This window comes from Hippocampus guttulatus, chromosome 5, assembly GCF_054856545.1.
Source record: "Hippocampus guttulatus isolate MCC_2025c chromosome 5, RoL_Hgut_1.0, whole genome shotgun sequence".
NCBI classification, from domain to species: Eukaryota; Metazoa; Chordata; class Actinopteri; order Syngnathiformes; family Syngnathidae; genus Hippocampus; species Hippocampus guttulatus.
In genome coordinates, this window is record NC_141265.1 from 3,187,146 (window position 1) to 3,210,662 (window position 23,517).

Sequence of the window (23,517 nt, forward strand, 5' to 3'; positions counted from 1 at the left end):
TCAAGAGTGAAGAGGTCCACCTGTAACTTCTTAAATAGCTGGAACCGGTTTGTCTGGGCAGGTGCTGTTAGCTGGGTGGAACGTGGAATGACGTCAGTTTGTATAGTTACACTAACTGCTGTAATGAATGTCAGACATTCAACGAAAAAAAGTAATGAGAGACCGCAGAATTTGATGTTGTATCATTTTTCAATCTGAATAAAATTCGCAACAGGGTCAAAATGTTTACCCCTTGACAAAGTACACCACAGGAGCCATGTATGGGCCGCTGTTTTTTTTGTTTTGTATTGTTTTATTGCCCATCATGTAATATTTGTTGCATTAATTTAACATGTTGCTAAAACTGTTTAATTAAAATGGGGTTACTGTTATTTGTTTTTGTTAATTGATCTCATTAAATGTGTGCACCCACATTGAATTTTGAATGATAAACCCTCCCAGTCACGTCTCCAACAAAGACCTCATATAAAGTGCTTGACCTCTCAAACTCAGTTTTGTGCCACCCTTGAATTGTATTTTTTTAATGCAAGAGCCCTTTGCACTGGGGAAAAAATTACAATCTGTGGTTATTTTGTTTTTTCACACCCCTTGTTGTGTAAGGACAGTGGATCTTTTTTATGTGCATTGAAAATGTATGATCAAAAATTAAATATATTAAGAGCATATATTTTGCACATATTTTATCCACATTTAAAATAGTATTTTTGGCATACATCTGGTGAGGAAGTCCAATATGGCCCCCCAGTAGCACAGTCGAAAAAATGGTTTCTTAGCATATTCCGTCAGATTTTGTTCCTAAATTTTTTTTACCCTAATATTTTGAACTAATTTGAGGCATCAGGTGCATCAGATGCTTTTATTTAATGCAGGGTCATCTAAAAAAAAATTAATTCAGGTAGCGCATCAGCATTTGCATCACAAACCCTGGAGATCATGTTTAAAGCTTAAAAATCTGCATTTCTGTGTTCATATTTTAGGTACACCTTGTATTTCATGTAAGTAAAGAAAGGTACATAACTTGAAATTTATTTGCCTCATGATAGTCACAACAAACGGTGGAAACGCCTCCGTGAGGTCATCGGGTCGTACCACTGACGTCAATGCAGGCAAAACAAGGCCTACATAATAAAAATGATCGTTGTACTTGCTTCTTGGGTAAATGTATTATTACTTTCGAAAAACATAAGAACGTAGAGGTGTAAGCAGATCAGAGTATTGGTTAATCGATGACAGGAAAGTGCTCCTGAAATACCAATAAGTAACGTTACATTCAGTTAAACAGAATTGGGGAAACAAAATAATTTCGATTATTTCTTCGATCGGGGAGCAAATACACTAAACCGTGCGGTGTTGCTTCTTTTCTCCTACGAACAGCGAGTGAACACACAAGCAGCCGGTGTCATTCGGTGACTAATGTGGCCAACCCGACACCCGGGACAAGGAATGAGGTTTGAAGTGAGAGGGGAAAAAAACACAACCAGGAAGTTCGACAAGGGGAAGCGTACTGTTCTTTCGTGTAGAAATTCTCCCGGTGAAGAATAAACGCATATACGAACGGTGTCAACTTCGAAGGAAATCGAGCGGTTGTTTTTGGTGAAAGCTGCTCTTTTTGCCACAAGATGGACTATGACCCGGTAAGGAATATCCAACGCGTGAGTTTTCCGGTTACTTTTGTACGTTGACGTTATTTAGAATTGTCCGTTTGTATTTACATGCATAAAATAAGTTGTGTTTGACCTAAGTTGGTTTAGGGTTTGTTTAAAACAAGTTGCAAAGGTCAGATCTCTTCATTCAAGAATGAAATCAACTAAATGATTCCGCCAAAGCTCCTGTTGAACGTCATGTCTTCATTTCCTTGTCGAGAACCAAGCCATTTTATTGTGCTAAACGGACAACTAAATGGACTGGCCTAAGAATTATGTATCGTTACCCGAGTTTCAACTGTCTTCGTTGTGTATGATTCTGGCATTTAATACGGCTATGTTTCATTCGAGTTTGTCGTTTTGACTGAATTGTTTGTACTCCGTAGTGTACCTGTGCATATGTAGTCGCTGGGCCTCCGAACACTTCACAACTAACTGGCGCATTCATTTTTACCATTTAAACTGAACACGAATTCTCTCCTACAGCAATAACTGAATCATTTCCAATTGGTCACTCTGTCATCATTTGATTTTATTGAATTTGGCCAATGAAGATCAATAATCATGATGGAAGCCACGGCATCATTTTATGGACGAACTGACAATTTTAAGTGAATTGGAGGAAGCTACAGATACACCTTGGACACGATTTTAAACCCATATTTTAAAGAAACTGTCATCACATGGTGAGCCATATAGGAAAGAAGCAATTTGTCACATCAGATGCATTCCACCTGACCAATCTGGGTCCCATGGTGACATTGGATGATGATGATGATGGCGATGATGAGGCATTGTTCCACTGTGGAAAGTTGCAGTTCACTGAACGATGCAAAGGCACCAAATACTGGGTAACAGATGAATTTGATCATCTCAAAATGCCTTGACGGACGCATATATCATTCCTACAGCAGCAAGTGCCATCCAGATTCAGTCTGGACGGCATGTGCTGTCTGGAATAATGCTTCACATTACAGCACTGTTGGGAGAAGCTTCTGAGCCAGACAAATATGTTGAATGTCGGTGTCCAGTGGTTCCACATACAATATGTGCTATCCATTTTATTGTGTTTCCACTTGCAGGCTATAGGTAGTGTGTTTTGGATCGGTGGATGTTGCTGTGCACTATGCAATGAAAACAAGCTTTCCGTTGACAAATTGAAAAAAGACTAATTACATTTTTGGGAATTTTTATAATCCATCCATCAAGTTTGTAAAACTCTTGTCCTCATAGGGGTTGTGAATGATCTGAAGCCTATCCCAGCTACGTTAGGCAAGAGGTGATGCACACCCTAGACAGGTTGCTGGCAGAGTGCAAGAGTGCAATTAGTCATAACGTAATTACATTCTGAAGTTGCTACAAAATAATCAGATGAAAATAAAATAAATATATTGGTAAATGCCAAAAACAAAACAATCAACTATTGAACATGGCACCCTGCCTCATGGTTTTAGATGTCATGTTATTTAAGTAGCTGATGCAGCTATAACTGCTGCCTAAAAACCTGAATTTAACTGTATTACATCTGATAAGTGTCAGTTAACACCCCGATGTTGAGATTATGACCATGCACCATCCCACTCTATTCAATATGATGTAAATTCTGAACAAAATTTAATGATACTCTTGTAATGCTTATCTCAGGAAGGACTTAAAATGCCATGTCCCCTTTACAGGCGAACCTAATTTGACTTTCTCTAAGTTCTTTAATGCACATTTCCAACTGTTCAATGTTTCAGTTTTGTTTGTTTGTTTTTCTCTAACATGGATCTTCAAGTCAAAATGTACATCAGGGGTTTGATTCATACACTGGCTAATACATTTTCTTGTTCATTTAGAATTGGTATTTAAACGGTCCTTTTCATTTCTCTGTTTGCATTTTGATGTGGTTCGAAGATGACATTAACAATCGCTCAACCGTACCTATCCAGTGCAAGGGTTCAAACAAGATATACTCACAGGGAAGTGGCCACTCGGCATAGGCAATGTTCACACTGCAGCTCAATTCCATTGTTTTTTCTTTGCTTGCCCTCTATGCGCGATGTATTAGATTTATTTTTCATGCGGCGTGAAAAGCACAATTCCGATATATTTTTTTCCCCTCTCGCTCTTCAAATTCGACCTGTCCTCTTTCATATATGGATATAAGTTGTATATGTATGTAATGTGCTAATCACACATCCTGCACTCATCTGACCTATATGTCATCAAAATCCCAAAATGCACTCCACATGGGTAGTAGAAAGTGCTTGGGAGGGGGCAGCGCTGTCGTGTGAAGTCATCTTTTGTGCGTGTTTGTCAACATTGAGCGTTATGCGCCTGCGTGTCATATCAGCCGATGCGTTCCGTTCACATTAGAAGTAGAATTCGTTTTTGTAATGTGAACTAGTACATAAAAAGATCGAGTGTAGCAAAAATATATACAATTCAAAATTGGGCATCACGCCCTGCACTGTGAAGGTGGCCCTTTTTGAATGTCATCAGCCGGTTGCAACAGCGACACAGTGAATCAAACAATTCTTCACACCCATGTTCAATTGTGGGTTTTTGTGATTTAAAAAAATGAGATCATTCTAAATCATTTGATCATGTCTGTCTTCACTGCATTTAATAGGATATTTAATGCCTTGGAAATTCATTTGTAACCTTCTCCTGGCAGAGATATTTGATCAATCAAATCCTTACGATGCTGTGAAAGCTCTCTGGTGACCGTGGCTTGTGCTGTAAGATGTGGCAACAAAAATGTCCGCATAAGCTTCCAAGAATGTAGAAGCTCACTTGGGGTTGTCAACCAATTAGTCTGAGAATTTAGAACTGGTGGCAGGTGTGAGCTGACTCCCATTTAACATGAGTTTGAATGTGATTGGTTAAGTCTCAACTTGGCCACATCCATCCACATCATTGTACGACTGTGCATACGTGTGCGATTTTGGGATCGGTTGTCATGTCGTAATGTGCCAATCGATCAATGCAAAATAAAACATTCGAGCGAAATCAATCTCGTTCACTCCAGTGACTTTCTGTGCTGCGTCGTTAATAAATGAGGGTTTCTCGACATGTACAGCTGGATTATTTTTTCGCCATTTTTCTTCCCACCCATAATTTAAAATGTAATTTTTTTTGCATTTTTTTCTGTGTACTGTATGTTTTTCAGGGTTTTGGGAAGACTTTTTAGGTTTGAGTGTAATTCCCCCCCCCCCCCCAAAGCATTTCAATGGCCATCAATTCCACATGATTTTTAGCTATTTGTGGGCCGTCTAAGTCAGTCTCAGTTGACTGTGCAGATTGGTCCATCTTTGATCGGATTGGTGCGAGGTTTTTTTTTTTTCTTCTTTTTTTTAACTCACTGATCAGCTTCAAATTCCCAATCATGTAAAGGTCTAGTGTGTGAGTTGTACAGGTTATTTCATAACCTCAACTCAAGTTGATAGAATCATTGGCAAGAAGGGAGGGGAAAAAACGGTAGAGGCCAGTCAATGACGCAGCAAAACCTGTTTCCTTGAGAGATCATGTTTACAGTCTGATGGAAACGCATGAGACTTTTGTACCTGTATGTATACTCTGGAACGACAGATCGCTATCTCATTTCTGCTCTGTAGGAGTCCCCAAATTGTGTGAGGTCACTGCCTTACTTGCTTTTGACCTACTTTGAGATGCCAAACGCCACAAGATTGTCATAGGCAAACTTTCAAGCAACTGAAAGGCCTCTCGGAGCTAACAATACTGATGTGCATGCTGACTACATGCCAGATGGTTTGTTTTTGAAGTTTTGTTTTGTTTTTGTCAAAACAAGGAGCCAGCATGCCCAATACAAAAGACATAAATAAATTTGTGTTACGTGATCTACACGCAGCATTGTACAAAGTCAAACATGAACTTCAAAAGTTGAGGCCAATCCGTTCCACAATGCTAGTGGAGTGTTTTTTCCAAACTGGATCACATAGCTAATGCGGAATAAGAAATCGTCCGTTCTCGAGTCAAACTTTGCCATTAACTCAATGGGCATTTTTGAAATTCCACCTAAATATTTGTAGCTATTGTTTGTACAAGTGTAAAAATAAGTTAACTGCGGTTAGCATGAAAACAGTAACAAGTACAAAACAACAAATTCGCAAAGAATGAACTACAACCACCGATTGCACCTTCTGTGGCATTTCATTTGCACCAGCATTTGCTCCGTTTTTGCATCCTATTCACAAAGGATGTTGCGCTCATGATATTATACCAGCGCAAACACGCCCAATAAATTTGATAGCTCAGTGCTGTTTGCACCAGATTTCCCCCTCACTGCAAGTATAAATGCTGGCTTTGTTCCCTGAACACCGTGGCAGAATCATAGCATTTAGGAAGAGAAAGATGATCAGAATGTGAGCTTGGGGTCCTGACTGAGGAGGTGGGAATATAAATCAAAATGTATATCCCTGAAAATATCAAAACTATCGCCTTATAATTCGGCTCTCATGGACATAAGCCTTCTCTTCATGAGGCAACGTTAATCTGGAGTGCGCGCCTATGGAGTGGAAAACGTTACATTCATTCATTTGTTTAATGTCACAAAATCCAAAATATTGGTGCAATCATTTTGATATTTTCAGAGATTGATCCGGGCCAAAGTTGATGATGTGCAATCAGTTTCATCACCTGCATCACAGCCGCTTTTGGCAAAACTGTGGCCCCACTCAAGCTTTTCATGCCCCGAAAATATTATTGTCGCTTTCCAGGCAGAAATTTGAATGGCAGGTGTCGAACTCAGGCCAAAAGGCAGTCTTCCATGGCCTCAAATTACACACGACAGGGGGAGCAAACTGGTAATTTAACCTTTTCAGGGACAGCGGTTAATCGAGTGGACAGCTATTCCAATGTTGTTTTCTCTTATATTAATTCATCTTAATGTCACAGTTGCGCGTCAACCCCTACAATGGACCCTTATGTTTGTTGCCATCCAAGATGATTATTTTTTTTCCATGCCTAAAAACTAATAAAAACACAGGAAAAAAAATCCTGATGTAGGTGATCCTTATTTGTGCATGAAAGTGTTAAGACCACCCGTCTTGTACATGTCTGAGCATTCCTTCACATTAGTCAGATGTCACAGGTCACAATGTGTACCCTTGCGCGAGCTGGGGCCAGTTTTAATTTGATATCAAGTTGTTTAACAATCCTTTTTTTTTTTTTTAACTCGTCTTTTTTTTCCCCCCCCGTCTTCTGTGCTTAGGAGCGAAGGGGTGAGATATCAACACCAGAGGCATTTGATAAAATGGAGTCCTTAAGGAGTGAAGTCGATGGCGTGAAAAACATCATGACGCAGAATGTGGACCGAATCCTGGCCAGGGGGGAGAGACTGGATGATCTCATGGGCAAGTCGGAGGATCTGCAAGATGGGGTCAGTCTTTTTTTTTTTTTTTTTTTTTTTTTTTAATCTTTGTGATTTGAAGGAAGACATTTGCTTTGTGGACTGTGTATTCACAAACAAAAAGACGCCGGTGACGTTAGTGATTCTTATCAGTGATACCTGAAGAACGAGTCAACAGACGCGCCCATAACTGCATTTGCTTGGTTTTGTTATATTGTGTTCATCCACAGTGCTATCAGTTTTAAGATAACCTCCTCTAGTTTGGCGACAGCGTCGCAGCATGAGGCGTTTTGGTGGGCTGACCGGTCGGTGTCCTCTCCTTTTCGTCCAGGCAAAGCACTTCAAGCACACGTCTCAGAAAGTGGCTCGCTCCTACTGGTGGAAAAATGTCAAGATCGTCGTGGTCATCGTGGTCATCGTCCTCATCATCGTGCTCATCATCATCCTCCTGGCCACCGGCGTCATCCCCGTCAGTGCCCCTTTGCCGCCCATTATCGAACCCACGCCCCGCCCATAAAAACACACCGTTCCTGAAGTAATTGTACATACCGATATTATTTAATCATTGTGCTGTTGCACGGTTACAAATTTGATAGGACCCGTTAATTGCTTGCTGTCTGTTGAAATGTTGTTGGTTCGTTTGTTTTTCTTAGGCTGAATCGAACAGTGACTTTCAGTTTTTATGTGATTGGTGTTTTTCATGATTTTTGGTGTAACCGACGTCGACTGTTCAGCTGTAACCCTTTCGCATATGTCGAAGTATGGTGGATGTGGTTGATTCGGTTTCGAGCTCACATTTTTCAGGGCTGAACGAGCTTCAGCCATCGCGTGTATAGAAATATCATTGGGGAGTCCTTTGCTTTCGTAAATGGGTGTTGGCTTATTGAGTACATGGATGCCATTTTACTGCAGGTCACTGTAAAGAAAGGCTGCAATGTTTTAAATTTGTCGGAAATGTTACAATTTGGTGGTTTGGAAGCCAGACAATCAACAATTATGTCAATTTAAATTTTGTCTCAAAACTATAGAGTCCATATGACAATTTTTTTATTGTTGGAACTAGCTCAAAGGTCAAAGGCATGATGTGACAATTGTGCTATTGGAAATATCACATCATAGTCTTGGACTGTGTAACTGTTCTTACTTTTCTGCAGAGGTCTACTTATTCATTTTGGTATACACAGAATCATAAACCTGTGCTTTGACGCTTTGGAGTGTCCTAAGCCTTTTTCCGGCCACGTGTGTCCTCAAATCTTGTTGTACGCATTTGCACATCCCTCCCTCATAGTGGCTCCCTTGCTTTGTTTCTTTGCCTTCTAACCAGTGAAAAACAGAGGTTTGCACACAGCCATACAGACTTCCGCATCACGACGCATACCTGGTTCACTGTATCAATAGGCAGACTGGCATGCTCGAGCATTTCGGTTTTGTGGCTTCTCTTGCTCTGCTTATGCTTCACCAGTATCTGTTTGTCTTACAGCTTAATGACAGGAAGATTTGTGAGATGTAACACAAGTGTTCATGTGCAAGTGTGGAAAGTGAAACCAGCCACACCACGCCACCGTTATCTCAAAGGTCAATTGAAATAACTTTAAATGTACATAAGTAGAAATGTTCCCATTTGTGTGTACATTATATACGTAAGATTGTCTTTCAGCTTTATCATAATGACAGTCTGTGATTTAGGGGTATTTATTAAATGCAATATGTTGTTAGTAGGCTTTTTTAAATCAATTGTGCAGTTGGCATTTCTATCAAAGATAATTAGGGCCATTTATTTTGAAGAAAATAAAGATTTCATATATGCTTTTAAAGGAAAAAGTTTCTCTTTTTTACCCTTTTTAAATTTCTGGTGTAAATTAGTTGAAAAGTCAGATAAAACTCTACTTCTTGACCTGACTCAAACCGTGTAACACTCAGAGGCTTCGGCCACAACTGTTACTGCCATAATTAGGGTCAGAGCAGCAACTCAACTCAGCTGTATTTATAGAGCACTTTAAAACAACCACCGCTGTATATGAAGTGCGGTACATGGAGCAAAAATCATATTTACAACAATAAAACAATAAATTAATAAACGACAGTAGAAAGCACAAAAACAGTCAAACTAAAAATCAAGTGTCATGCTGAGCCAAAGAATTAAAAATGAGTTTTGCGGCGGGTTTTAAAGATGGGCAGCGAGGGGGGCTTGCCGAATGTTCAGTGGGAGGTCATTCCACAGAGAGGGACCAGCAACGGAAAAGGCTCGGTCCCCTCTGAGCCTCCGCTTAGTTCTTTGTACCTCTAATAGTGTCTGGTCTGCAGACTGCAGGTGTGTAGGGGCAGAGGAGCTCGGAGAGGTAAGGTGGAGTGAGGACATTTAAAGATTTGAAAGCAAATAACGGGATCTTAAAACGAACTCTAAAATGGATAGGGAGTCAGTGAAGGGATGCCAGAATAAGAGCTATGTGCTCCCTCTTACGAGTATCAGTAAGAGGCTAGCAGCGGCATTTTGGACCAACTGATGATTTAATTTATTTATTTCACAGCCCCGGTTGAACAAGTTCGACCAAAAGTTGGAGGTAAATGTAACAGCCCAAGACCTAAAAAGTTCTTTGGAGCCTGACCCAAAACTCAAAAGGAAGTCAGCCATTTTTAATTTCTTGGGCCTTTTTTGAGGTCATATTTTTTAGCAAAAATAGCTTTGAATCTGACATACCGCTACGTCATTTTCAAAAAAATTAAGCAAGAGCATTGTCATGTCTCTCTGAAATACATTGGAAAACATACACTAGTTTTAATTATTAGACAAGACACATTAAAGACCAAAAAAATTGTAAATTGGGAATTTCCCCACTGTGAGACGAATAAAGGTTTTCTTATTCTTAAAAATGCATGACAAACCTCCACCTTGAATTCCAGTAGCTCCTCATGATGCGCTTTTTGAGCGCTTTTGTTGCCTCTAGAGTAAACCCACCATTGATGCCAATATACCATTATTGCAACACCGCTGGCTTTTTACTTCATGATGTCTCCACGAGATTGCAGAAAAAAAGTCATACTGTGGAAATGGTCAAAGATTAGGGCTCAGCCCGAAAAGAAATGTGAAATTATTTTGTTTCTCTCTGTGCAATGAACACATTGCAAAACAACCGTAACATTTTAATTTGCATTTATTCTCAGTGAAAATTTAATTTGTACTGTATATATTCTCAGTACCTCAGTTTCTTTTTTTTTCTCTTATACTAGTTACTGGCTAGTTTTTTTACTGCTTGCAGACAGAGTTTCCACCTCTTCAATTAAAAACAATTTTCATCCATGGTCAGCCAAGGACATTTAATTTATTCCTTCATTTGTTGTTCTACTTCTGCCTTTCATAACTTTGCTGCTGTGAATCGGGAATTTCTCCATTGCGAGACTAATAAAGGTTTTCTTATCTTATCTTATCTTATCTATCCACTTTCTGTCACGCATTAGGTTTGCAAAACTGCATTCATTTGCCCCATCGTTTTGCAGTAAGCCATTAAATCTTATTGAGAGAGAGTATTTTCAAAGAGTTGATGTTGGTACAGTAATGAGAAAATCAGAGAAAAAAAATCCCTGTGCACCCTTGGGAAGTTGCGTCACATTTGCATGAACACATCTAGAATGGCACATGAAAAGGAAGTGGTGTGGCCAGCAGCAAGCCCAAGGGGTGATTTGAATCGAATTCCATTGAGCGACAGCACTGCTCTTAAGCAGAAGAATAATACAGTAGGATAGGCCGAATGAAAACATCTGGACGAACTTGAATGGAATGCGTCTTTATTAGCATTCACATAAAAGTTTCATTCATGCAAATGCTTCTCTTTCAGCAGTTCATTTATGAGAAATCTGCCAAGTCAGCGACTGCTGCACTTCAATAGTATTGCAATCAGAAATTTCAGGGAACTTAACATTATCGGACAATTTCATCACCAAACTGCTTAACACTTTGCGAAAGCTCAGAGGTTTGTTTGTTTTTCTTCTTTTACTACTTTTTAACCTGGCCTGTATCAGCACACTGAAGAGTCATAGGAAACTCATCTTTTGGCTCTTCAAGCTGGGAAAGATCCTTTTCACCTCACCGTCATGCAGTGTGACAATAAAACAGGTATAAACCAAACAATAATTCACTCCATGCAGTGGATATTGTTCATGTGAAAGTGGTCACTCGATGCCAAGTTTATGATTGCCCGCACTGTTATTTTTCTGTTTATACAAGCTGAGATTCTGCTTTTTCTTCCATCCATATTAAGGAGATACTACATAAAAACGTCTATTCTCATGCCAGTTTTTTTTAGATAACAGAAAAGAAAGTAGACCAAGAAAAATCATTGTAAACCGTTTCACTGTTATTGTGACCTATGATATGCAGCATAATTAAAAAAAAAAAAAAACTTCACAACACAAAACTTGGGTCGACATTTAAGAAATTGAGATTGAGCGTTGTGTATCCTAATGGACACTACAAATGCTTTCCATTGATTTATAGATTGATGATATCAGTCATTGTTTGGTGAAGATTTGTCGTTTTTAAGATCAAGATTTTACTCTGTTAAATGGAGAAATTCTGAATTGCTGAAATGTACTCCTTATCAACGCATACAGAAATAAATGACACTTTTTCATTCCGTTTTGAATCATTTTGAGTCATTCTTATATCCTTATTCTATTATTTCAGTATTGTATCTATTTCTCTCTCTCTCTCTCTCTCTCCCATACAGAGATGAGTACTTTGTTTTTCTATAAATATTTTTTGTCATGCAGTTTATCTGAGTCTACATTTTTGGGATCCGCACTCCACCTGGTTCGTGTTCAGACCGTGTTATTTCTTAATGAACCGGTCCCCTTCAAGCTCATGTTAAAAGGAAGTCACCACACACCTGCCACAATTTAAAGTACCGGTACTTCTAATGATTTTCAGCTGTTCCAAAAGACCTGCCATTTCAACAGGGGTGTGTAGACTTATTAATGACTGTTTAAATTGTTAAAGTTAGTTTTCCCAACTATTTATTGAACTTGTATTCATACAGGTTTAACCTTTATTCATCCTGGCTGTGACAGTAGAGTAAAACAAATCAAAATAATAGCAGATACAACGAGCCCAATTTCTCAAAGGGACAATTTCGATAAATCACTTCATTTTTGACACTGTTAGTCCTCGTTAGAGACCGGTAAGTTGATTGGGCACGAGTTCACCCTGGACTGGTCACTAGCCACTTGCCAGGCACATTTGGACACACAACCACTCACATTCACACCTATGGAAAATGTTGAATCGTCACTTGACCTAACTTGCACCTTTTTCTAATATGGATGGAAGAAATGATAGGCAAGCAATGGGGAGGACATGTAAACTCAATTCAAGATATTCGACCCCAAGACCGAATGACTGTGAGGCAATGGCCAATCGCTCACTCATGCTGCCCATTTTAAATTAATATTATGAAATGACATTGTCAAATCTGTTAAATGCCTCACTGGGTGGTTTTCCTGAACTTAATAATACTGACGCTAAGAGTTATTCTATTCATTCCATCCAATCAAGATCAACTGATCTTTTTTCTGGATGAGAAATGATTTCAGTTGCGTTACTGTTGTTCAGCTTTGGCCAGACACAAGATGGAGACAGTCTCCAACTGACTTGCACTGAGCCTCAGATGACCAGCCAGGAACCAGGAAGAAAAGTATGAGGAAGTAGATTTTACACGTTTTGTTTTTGTGTCTCTGAGCTGCAATCACTTATAATCCACGTATTTGCCAACAGCGCAGAAAAGTCTGGATGTCTTCAATGTTGCACGTGCAGTATTTTAGAGAGGATCTTGTATTCGAATGAGAAGGTTAAAAAAAAAAAAAAAGTGATGTGGCAGAGGTGGGGTTGTTGTACAAGAAATCCGGCCCACCTTAACTTGGAGCCAACATGCCTGAACAGTGAACTCAGCCACAAGAATTTTCAGACTGAGATAGATAATGTGAACAATCACTATGTTTGCATTGATTTTATTTTTATTTTTTTGTGGCCCAAAAAATAAATTTGCAATGATCTTGCAGATGTAATTTGTTTTCGTTTTCACTTTACTATTCTCTTGGGGGAAAGCATTTAAAATCAGAGAATTGACCTGCTTTAGGATATCTCACAATGGCCAGAATTGCCACAAAAAATAAAATCAATTTAAGCTTCACCGAGAGCAAATAAAAGATGGATTTCCCGAAATTAGAAACAGGTGGTTACAACACGCCCGCCTGCTCTGTTGACTCAACAGTGAAGTGCTATTTCCCAACAATGTGAACATGTTGTTTAGGAAACAAATGGTAAAGCTTAAGGTTTTAGCCAATGACCAAACATGAGTTTTTGGAAAAATGCAAGCTCTTGGAGGGGAGAAAAGAGCTCTTTTGTTTCTGAAAGAGCTCCGATTGTCATGCGGATGCCAGTCAACTACCCATGGATGACAATTAGGCAATTATGGGAAAACATGGCGGTCGGAATGCTGACTATGGCCTTTGTATTGGTGCTGCTTTTCCCAGAAAAAGCCTTTTGTTTGCTGGGTCTTTGACCCTGGTCGCTTTTGGACAGACTCATGTTCTTCTTCTGTTTGAATCATAATCAGCGCCTGATGCACTATGATGATTACGGTATATTGACACACTTAGTGACGTAATAGCCCACTGGCAGTGATTTATGTATGGTGATACAGTTAGGTCCAAACATACAGTATTTGGATATCGACACAATATGCAACCAAAAGTTTCACTTTTTAAGACTTGACAGTCAATTACCGGTTTTTCAATCTGAAATGCAAAGAGATCCCAGGATGCTGGATTTCCTCCCTGGTGATGCTCTGCCAGGCCTCTCTTGCAACTGTATTCAGTTCGGTTCCTGCTTGTTGTTCCTTGGGCATTGTCCCTTCAGTTTTTTCTTCAACAGTCAGATTCAGGTCAGGTGATTGACTTGGCGATTTTATAAGATTCCAATTTTTCACCTTCAAAAATTCTACGGTTTATTTTGCAGTATGCACTTTTTTTTGTTTTGCATTATGCACTAAGATAGTTTGTCAGATGACTATGTGACTACACTATGGCGTACTATTGTATGGTATAGTAAGCATAGTAAGTTACAATTAGGTAGAAATACAGTTTGTTTTAATTATAGCAACAGACAAACCCAAAGGAGGAAGGAATAAAACGGCATTTTTGATATATATGCTACAAATAACGAATGGCAATATTACCGTAAGTGTATTGAAGACACTGGTGAGTGTTTTATTAATCCAACAAAATAAACCATGGGGTTAACATGATCATAGATTTGAAAAAAGAAAAAAGTAGAAATTGTATTCCATTGCCCTCTTTTAGATCTGGCTCCTGCTATTCTAATTTTATTATTTGAGTCCAGTCCCACGAGTGACATTCTAAATATAAAAGCATTGCAAACAGCCTCTTGGAATTCCTGTTCATTATTTTTCTTATGACAAATTATTCACCTTTGACGGGCCCCTAAAGCCGCACCATTTTTTTTTTCAAGCGTCAATATCCTGGTGAAAATGTATGTATTTTAGGAGTCCCCAAAACACGCCCCACTCCAAAACCCACTCAGTGGTGCCCCTTGGAAAGGTAGAAAAAAAAAATCTGCCCTGATCACCGGTTTCAACAATTCACACAAACTTCAGTGGACATGTACTGTATTATCACATCAGGTCACGAGAAAAAGTTTCAAGCATCACTTCACCACATTGAACAGGAAGTTGGCCATTTTGGTTTGAAGTACTCATTTGGGGGCGAATTCCACTGCAGGTAGTATGACGTACTCCATTAATCAATCAATTTTCTGTTGGGGTTGTTCTCATAAGGTTGCCCGTGGGCTGGAGCCGATCACAGTGGTTTTGAACTTGGAAGGATATTAGAGAAAACACACACAAGCATGGGAAGAAGATGCAAACAATGAAGGCCGGAGATGACATTCAAACCCAAATCCTCAGAACTGTGAAGCAGATGTGCTAATCACGAGGCAACCATGCTGCCACTTTGACAAACCCAGATGACTTACTTATAGTTGAACAACAAAAGTGGGTACCTGGACTCACTCTTCCATGCTCTCTACTTTATTATTATTGTTATTATTATTATTACTAAGTCAGAATGTGTAGGACTGACAATGATTTTCCATAACAGTACCAAATTTGTCCTTCATAGCATGTGTTTCATCTTATCCTTCAATCCATATTGGATGAACCGAAGAAAGCAGGAAATAATATGAATTGCTTATATGAGTGACAGACGTTGTCAGGGGCACTGCCAGATTTTTCGGGCCCCATGAAAAACTATTCCTTTTGGCCAAATCCAGTGCCACAGATTAAAAGACAATACTATTTTCTAGAGCCCTTATAGAATCAACATCATTTTGCTCCCCCTCACAACACTCTTGGTTGTGCCTGTACTTTATTTAATGCTAACTTCTAGTCACAGTCATTGTGACGCAGTGCGTGTTTAGATGGGGATTTTATGACTCATAAGGGAGGAGAGGCAGTCCCCTTTTGTAGTCTTGTGCTGCACATAAGGGAAGAACACCAATAATGGTCACTCATCATGCAATAATCTACAGAAAGTTAGAGGGAGGTCTGCTGCATTTCAAGTTTCATAGCATGTTTTAATGATTTAAAAAATGCATGTTGCCGATATAATGCAAGCATACTGTTTTGCATGTACTATCATAGTAAAAAGTTGAGAATGTTTCATGTGTTTTCCCTATTTTAATACATTCACTGCTGTGTGACCGAATTATGCTAAACTATATTTCAGTTTGGACAGAGGGCCGGTATGAATTGTTTATTCACATAAAAGATACTGGTTATAGTACCTGTATAACTGAGCACTATCTGTCACAGATAAACATGAAACTAAAAACCATTTCAATGTACAGTATGTAATCAACTACCACAGGGGGGGTCAAACTCATTTTAGTTGCGGGCCACATTGTAATTGCAGTTTCCCTTGGAGGGCCGTGATGAATTTTGGGAAACCATATAAATGTTTAATCACCTCCTCATATTACATATACAGCGCACAACAATTTAATGGATACTGTAGCTAGTTTTAAAATCAGAACTCAAAAATAATGACTGTTGTTGTGGATTACATATGACAATTTGAAATTTTGGTTCAGACAAGCATCGTGGAACTTGACATGCTTGGTTTGATTTCGCGGGCCACATAAAATGATGGGCCTTGACTTTGACACCTGTGAACTACCATATTATTACCTATTTTATTAAATCATATGCAACTCCCCCCGGCTTTTGATCATTTATGATTTACCAACAAATTAAATTTAAAATTGGTGGTCATTGAAAATAGTGTTCAATGTATGGTAAGAAAGGATTTGAAGGGGTAATTGGTCATAATACATGTGAAGTGTCTGGAAAAGTTATATGAAATACATTAGCAAGAGGCAAAGTAGACACACTTTATCGTCTTTAGTGGACCAAAAAAAATGACATCGTAGCCCATATGTGGCCCCCGGGTCTTCTGTTTGATAGATTTCTGCTGAAGGAATGTCAGACTAAGTGCTGATGCATTTAAGTACCCCTGGAAATTATGCATTCGCTATCAATTCACTGGTACTTGGTGGGTCGATTAGCGAAAGTACAGCCCAACAAGCTTTTTGTGATACGTTCATTAGGTTAAATTACGATGCGATGGGTTACCGGGGTATTTTATAGCGTTAATTATCAACTCGTCATGAACGCCCTTGATACATTTGCATTTGCTCGGGTAGTCGGACACAGATATAATCACCAGACTATGACAGACATTTTAAAAATAGGTCGTTACCTCGGGGTAACCATTTTAAACAGACCCGCATTTTAACTATATTTAGCAACTTCGGGTATCTCCGGCCTCATCTAAAAATTCAGACGTTACCTTGTTCTACATCGTTACGAGTATTTCCGTCTTCGTATAAGATTCAGTTATACAAAGAAAACAAACGATCACACAAAGAACATCGTTTATTTAATCAGGACGAGGTGTTTGTCCAATCACATGAACATGTCATAATTCCCGGGGCTACCTGAACGCATCTGTTAAACAGCGCCAAGTGGACTCGGGTGTCCGAGAACTGCCGCCTGAGCAAAGTTGAAAGAAGGAAACTATTGAAAAGAAAGCCGAACAGAGGGAAGGGAAAGTCCTCAAACGCACCGCGACCTTCGTAAAACGCCGAGTCTTCCTTATGTGTTGCTTCCTGTTCCCAGGGCTGTTATAAAGCTTCTCGCGAGCAGTAAATGCAGTCGATCCGGGACAGCTGCCGCACCACCACAGCCAAACACAGACGCCAGCGAAATGGTGAGTCGGTGGCTGTCAATTGTTAACATTTACCTGTACTCTACCTGCTGTCTCACGCCAAGGGCACTTGTTTTATTGGGAAAAACTGATAGGCTCCCCCACTCCCTTCAATGTCTTTTAATCATGTTTGTAACTCATTAAGCGACACAAAAGAGTCGCTTAATGAGTTACTGAAGCAACATCGTTTGGTATTAGGAAATTCATGAAAAGGGGAGAACTTCAAAAGTCACTGTAACTGTCCGTTTCGTATTTTTTTTTATTCACGTACCATATCGTGGCCACCATTGAAATACAGTAACGTAGTAGGCCTAAGTGCTCAGCAGAAACAGGTTTTATTCCTAAAAACTACATTTGTTATTGTAAACCACTGTAACATGAACACTGCACTAACATAGAGGAAAATAAAAACAGCACTGGAATGGTTCAATGAAAATGTATCGAATACTTTATAAATATTTAGAAACAAAGGAGTGTTAGATACAATTTAACTCAACTTAAAGAATGTGTAGTAAATAAATTTATAAAATAATCTACATGAAAAGTTAAAAAAAATACTCTTTTGGATTTTGTATTGAAAAAAAGGCTGTATTCAAAGCTACAAGCTTCATTCGAGCATGTTCCGTACTTGCATTCATTTGTTTTTTTTTCAGATATTTGTACTTTAGTATTTATTTTGTGATTACTCTCCCTACTTTTACTCGCTATATTTGAAATCACATATCCATACTTTTCAAAACAGGCTTGTTGCAGTTTTCAACTGACAGCGTAAAAAAGTCAAGCACAGTTGAGGTCTTGATTGTTTGCTTTTGAGTGATTAAAATATTGGAAACAAGGCAGCAGATACAAAGAAGCAAGATATTCATTTTCCACAGTTTTTTGAATGAGAATTGTTGGAAGTTGTCAATAACAGGAATTATTCATTACAAAGGTGTTGTGACTGGTTACAGCCTAAAAAACACAAGTAAAAATTCTCTAATCAGAAAAAAACCCCATACAAGTCAAGTAATTTTTTCAGATGATATTATTGGCTAATTTATCATGTTTTTGATACCCAGTTCACAACATTAGCAAAGCTCAGGGAATGTGTTTGTCACAACATGCAACATCTAATGTGATGTTGTTTTCTTCTCGGTATGAGCTCTACAAGTATTCAAAGAGGAAAACAATTTAGCTTACAGTACTTAAGTACACAACTTGTCTCAGTACTTCTACTTTGACCAGCGTGTTTTTTTAGACAAGTATTTATACTTTTACTTCAAGTAAGTAGAGTGTGAGTACTTTTTCCACCTTTGCTTTCAGTCAACACCGATTCTTATTACTATTAGGTCATAACACTGATGATATGAGTGGTACTAGGATAGTAGCATTCCATTCTGTCACGGGCATGAAATAACATGATGCGGGTGTGGTTTCCTTGGACACGCAGAATTATGGCAGGTAATGTTGGCAGCAGGGACAGAGGGAGGAAGCAAAGGAAGGAAGCAAGGACGGGAACTGGAATGGGCAGCAGTTGCCAGCTTCAATTAAAACGGGCTATTGTTCTTTTATTGCTGCCATTTGGCTGTGGTAACATAGTGGAAAAAATGGCACCGTGAAGGCTTCGGTTCATTTCATCCTAACATTTATAAGCGTCAGGTTTACTCGTGTTGGCCAACGCCGTTGGTTTGTGGCAGGAAATGACACTGAATTATGAACTGTTTTGCTGCTCTAGTTTCCTGTCACTGTCAACTTCTAAGATGTCGGCTTCCTCTCTTTCTCACAATGCAGATGTCAAAGGGTCGTCGTACTAATTACACTTTCAGTGCTCCCATCGCAAGTTTTCGGAAGACATTGCCAACCTCGTCACCTGTTGTTGTTAACACTGTGCAGAGGAGTGAGAAAACTGGTTTAACTTCATTTTGATGTCTTACAACATTAGTTTTTCCCTTTAAGCTTTTACTTTTTCAACCAACATTGATGAGGCCTAGCAATCATAATTTAATGCCTTTTTGGTTTTGTGAAAGATGCTTATTTCCTACTTCAACATAAAATTGAATGGTTGTTATTCGAGAAGTAGAGAAAAGGGTGCGCAGGAATACGATGTTGCTTTTACCTTCGATTAATGACTGCACGGGCAGGATGGGATTTACTCTTAGGGTTGAGTCCAGTTATGAAAAGTAACACCGGGCAGATAAACGTTTTCTGACATGGAATCTGAATTGTGGTCATGGTTATGAGAGAATTCTGTGTGAAGGAACTCTCGTTCATGAGGTATTGGGAGATGCTGCTAGCCGATCACAGTGATGTCATTGCCAGGAGCATTCTGGAACCATTCAAAAATGGAGTCCAATTTTTGGTTTCCACATTGGATGTTTCAAAATGTGGACATCACAGTACAATGTACAGTATAATGAAGACGAGCGCTAAAGAAAATGGATGGACAGAGGACACTATGACCTCAAGTTAATTATTGATCATTGAATACAAGATAAACATTGTGTCGTACCATCTATCCATCAATTTTGTACCGCTTTCATATCCTGAACCATGCAGCGAACTTTAGAGTGAGATACACTGGCTCGACTGTTATGCATCTGATGTGCCAACTTAGCATGAATGTTATGTGAAAGCTACAGAAAGGCAAGCTTAGTTGAGTATTGTAGTATAGTGCTGTGTTGTAGCAACAATCCACTCTTCCAGTGTGTTGCCCAGTAATTGTTTTCCTATGAAATATACTGTAGTACCTAATATTTATGGACAGACTAAAATTCTGCTGCAATCCATTTTCATACTGTACTTGGATTCATGTATGAAATTTGGATTTTTGGTGTCTGTTTGTCTCCATTAGCAATCTTTGCCAAAACTCTGCATTTGAAAGTGCTTTCGTACGCAAAATATGTAAGGGAACTGATCTAAGAAAGATTAAAGAAAGGAATACACAAGTCATCTTTTTTCCCTCCCATCTTCTTTAGTAGTTGCTTCATTTGCCAAATGAGCAGACTAACCGGCCATGTGTCTGTATCCGCGCTGTGTGTGTGTTTGCGAAGCAGAATGGGAAAAACCGATTGCAGCAGGCCCAGGAGGATGCGGAGGAGGTGAAGGACATCATGCTGGACAACCTGAACAAAGTGGATGAGAGATCTGGAAAACTGGGTGACCTGGAAGACAGAGCTGATGAGCTGCTAAGAAAGGTTGGCAGGCAGGCTTCCCAAAAGTCATCACTATTCATTTTGTTTTGTACCGCACTACTTCCGCTTTTCATTTGTAAAATTCCTTTGGTTAGTGATGTAATGGACCCCTTCCGCGGGTATCCGTGTATCCAAAAAGAGACATGTCAAATTGATTGTTTATAAATACAGCTAAGGTGGAGCTGGAGAGGAAAACAAATGTACAATTTACATCCTGATTGTGCTTTATGGTGCTATTTTTGGAGAGGTATTTCCTTTTGTTGAGATGAAGTGAACGGGTCTCCCTGGGTATAACCGAGCAAGCGCAGGATATGCCATGAGGCCAGTGTTCGTCCGGGGGTCAACGGGGGGGTCACATCGTTCCCACATCCCCTGTTGGGTGGTGTTATGTCACAATATTGGACAGGGCAGATCACATTTTTACACTCAGAGAGTCTTTGAGATCACATGGATAAGGAGCACGGCTCCTCGGGATCACACCAAAGTTTTTAGGTTTTTTTTTTTTATTTCCAATCCCCCTCAACTCAACAGTGGCTCCAATGACTCTTGCTTACGGTAATAATAAAAAATAATGCTTACAATAATCTCAGCATCACAAAGCATTGCCGTGACTTTGCTTAGTGCACATGTTGTAATCTTTTACAACTAAAAACAGTTCCCAGGTGTTTGTGTTGCACAATATGTCCATGCTGCCTGAAATTGGACGGTTTGAGAGGGTGGTCCTGTCTCATGTGACCCCACCCTACACCTTATACGCTGAGCCAATGGCAAGTATGGATTTCGTTACTCTGACGATCAGGGGTGGGGCTAGACAAGCAAGTGGCATCTATTTGTGGTAGCGGCGCCGAATACAATAAGTCTTTTCACACATGGAGGCAGCGATTCACACACTACACTGTGTATATGTGGCGTTCAGACACATCACTAAACACAAATAAACAAGCCTCCTCGTCAACAACTTCATGACTTTACGTCCGCGACTTGTAACTCAATATACTCATAAACTTGAAAGGGCAATCAATGTTTAATTGAAAAGCAATTTATGAGCAACAAACATCCATCCGTCCATTTTCTCATCCGCTTATCCTCACAATGGTTGGGGGCACGCCAAAGCCTATTCTAGCTATCTTCGGACAGTAGACGGGAACTCCCTGAACTGATTCAACAACAAACAAACAAACACAATTTTTTTTTTGTTACTTGTTAAAAAAATGTGTGCCTTTAAAGGGTGTGGTGTAGTGAGTGGCATCAAGTGCTGTGTGAGCATCTCTGCGTGAGTTGTGCCCTTCATGAGCTCCTTGCGAGTGTTCTCATTTTCCATTTGTGGGTTTGACCCTTTGTCTCATTCAATAAATGATTGAAAGTGCATCGGTGACTGTTGCTCTGCTTGCCACCAGGCGAAGGCATTACACAAGAGTAAGAAAGAGAAGTATTGTATGCTAATGAGTAGATTTTCTCAAAAGCTTAACTTTGTGTGCATTATATTGATGATTAACCTCAAACTGTATTGATTTCTGTGTTAACTTTAAATAAATGTACAGATAAACGCAGGTAATTATTTATTCTGTTTCAGATTTTTGATTTCATAGAATTAAACATTTCTTTAAGCCTACTGTAAACACAAATGTGTTTTGGCCCATCTGTTTTTTTCTACACGCACGCGCACACACACACACACACACACACACACACAATTATCTCTCTCACTCTCTCTCTCTCTGTCTGTGCGTATATCCGCATTAGAAAAAAAAATTCAATCGATTTGACAGAGTCATCTTACTGAATTCATACACGAAGGCATTGTCCATTGATTTGATTTATAAGGTAAACGTCATCTCGTGGATGGGCGGGCCTGTTGGTGGTTCAAGCTGTTGCTGGATTGCAGTTGGTGTATTGACACATCGAGCTGAAAATCGGCATTATTATCGATGCCAGTTTTTGGGCAATGTAGTGCATTGTGCTGGACCCGTAGCCAATCATTTTCCTCAACTGCATATGCGAGTGAGAATAAATCCCAGTTGTTGAACGTCTTTCATAGAAAATTCAATTTGATTTCCCTTTGATCGTGTCGGACTGTTTCCCGTTAAATGTTTCATCAGGAAGCCGTTTTTGGTCAAAAGCCCAACACGTGTGCTTTCACAACTCTTCCAGCAACAGTTGTTTGTTTGTTAGCCAGGCTTGCATCAAAAGGCAACATCAATATAACCTTCTATGTCTCTCTTTGTTTTTATCCAGAGTAGAGCCTTTGAAAAGAAATCCAACCAGGTGAAGGAAAAAACAAGATGGAAAAATAAGAAGGTGAAAATAGCCTTAATTGCAGTTGCAGTGGTCGTGGCCCTCATCATAGTTGGAATCATCATATACACTGCAACATAGCACACTCCTGCCTGCCTGCCTGCCTGGATGGATAGATGGACGCAAAGTGAGAGAATGGGACTGTGCAACCTGATGCAGACTAAGATAAAATGTCTAGGAGCATTTTGCTTGAATGGTGATGTCTGTGCTTGCTCTACATTTAGGTATATTTATGGGACTCTCTGTCAGTCTCGCTCATTGGTAAGAGATTATGGTACCATTAATAGCTGCTTCTTTTCTTTTTCCACAATTTGTTTCCAATTATGTTGCATCCAGCCCATGTTGAAAAGAAAGATGCTAACTTTGACAACTTTAACCATAGTTTGTTACGGACCTGTATCAATTGTCCACACCTATGTAGAAAAGAGATTTTTACTTTGAACACTGTTTACTGTACTGGGTTTTTGTAAGTTATCAAGTGACTCCCTGCATAAAATGTCGAGACCAACCCGGGGCAGTTATTTGATTTATTTATTTATTTCAATTCCATTTCAATTCATGCACATTTGGGAGCTTTGAGGGCAAACCGTTTTGGGGACACTATGACAGTGACCACTGGTGGCTGATGTTCATACTGTACTTGATTAAATTCTCCAAAATCAGAGTGCATCATGTCAACTCGAAAATTACCATTCTTAATGCACTGGCTGGTTCCCTCTCG

The 23,517-nt window shown here is 39.4% G+C and overlaps 2 protein-coding genes across 3 annotated transcripts; both read left to right on the forward strand.

Moving 5' to 3' along the window:
- Nucleotides 1–1,163: 1,163 nt before the first annotated feature.
- vamp8 (vesicle-associated membrane protein 8 (endobrevin)) lies at nt 1,164–11,629 on the forward strand. 2 transcript variants are annotated; one of them, XM_086111508.1, is made up of 3 exons: nt 1,164–1,652; nt 6,859–7,026; nt 7,328–11,629. In XM_086111508.1, exons 1-3 carry the CDS (start codon nt 1,620–1,622, stop codon nt 7,511–7,513), a joined length of 387 nt encoding a protein of 128 aa, XP_085967634.1. In that variant the 5' UTR covers nt 1,164–1,619; the 3' UTR covers nt 7,514–11,629. The 2 variants fall into 2 exon arrangements, with proteins under 2 accessions (XP_085967634.1, XP_085967635.1); XM_086111509.1 differs by having other exon boundaries at nt 1,169–1,634.
- A 5,437-nt stretch (nt 11,630–17,066) lies between these two features.
- Nucleotides 17,067–23,304, forward strand: vamp5 (vesicle-associated membrane protein 5). Its single transcript, XM_086112149.1, has 3 exons — nt 17,067–17,334; nt 20,364–20,504; nt 22,737–23,304. Exons 1-3 carry the CDS (start codon nt 17,332–17,334, stop codon nt 22,875–22,877), a joined length of 285 nt encoding a protein of 94 aa, XP_085968275.1. The 5' UTR covers nt 17,067–17,331; the 3' UTR covers nt 22,878–23,304.
- The last annotated feature ends 213 nt before the right edge of the window (nt 23,305–23,517 follow it).

What these genes read in the sequence shown, in the direction of transcription:
- vamp5 (XM_086112149.1), top strand. An exon ending in CTGATGAGCTGCTAAGAAAG is followed by an intron (nt 20,505 to 22,736) that starts GTTGGCAGGCAG and finishes GTTTTTATCCAG; the next exon opens with AGTAGAGCCTTTGAAAAGAA.
- vamp8 (XM_086111508.1), top strand. Translation starts at nt 1,620, where the DNA reads ATGGACTATGACCCGGTAAGGAATATCCAACGC. An exon ending in CGGTAAGGAATATCCAACGC is followed by an intron (nt 1,653 to 6,858) that starts GTGAGTTTTCCG and finishes TTCTGTGCTTAG; the next exon opens with GAGCGAAGGGGTGAGATATC. An exon ending in CGGAGGATCTGCAAGATGGG is followed by an intron (nt 7,027 to 7,327) that starts GTCAGTCTTTTT and finishes CTTTTCGTCCAG; the next exon opens with GCAAAGCACTTCAAGCACAC.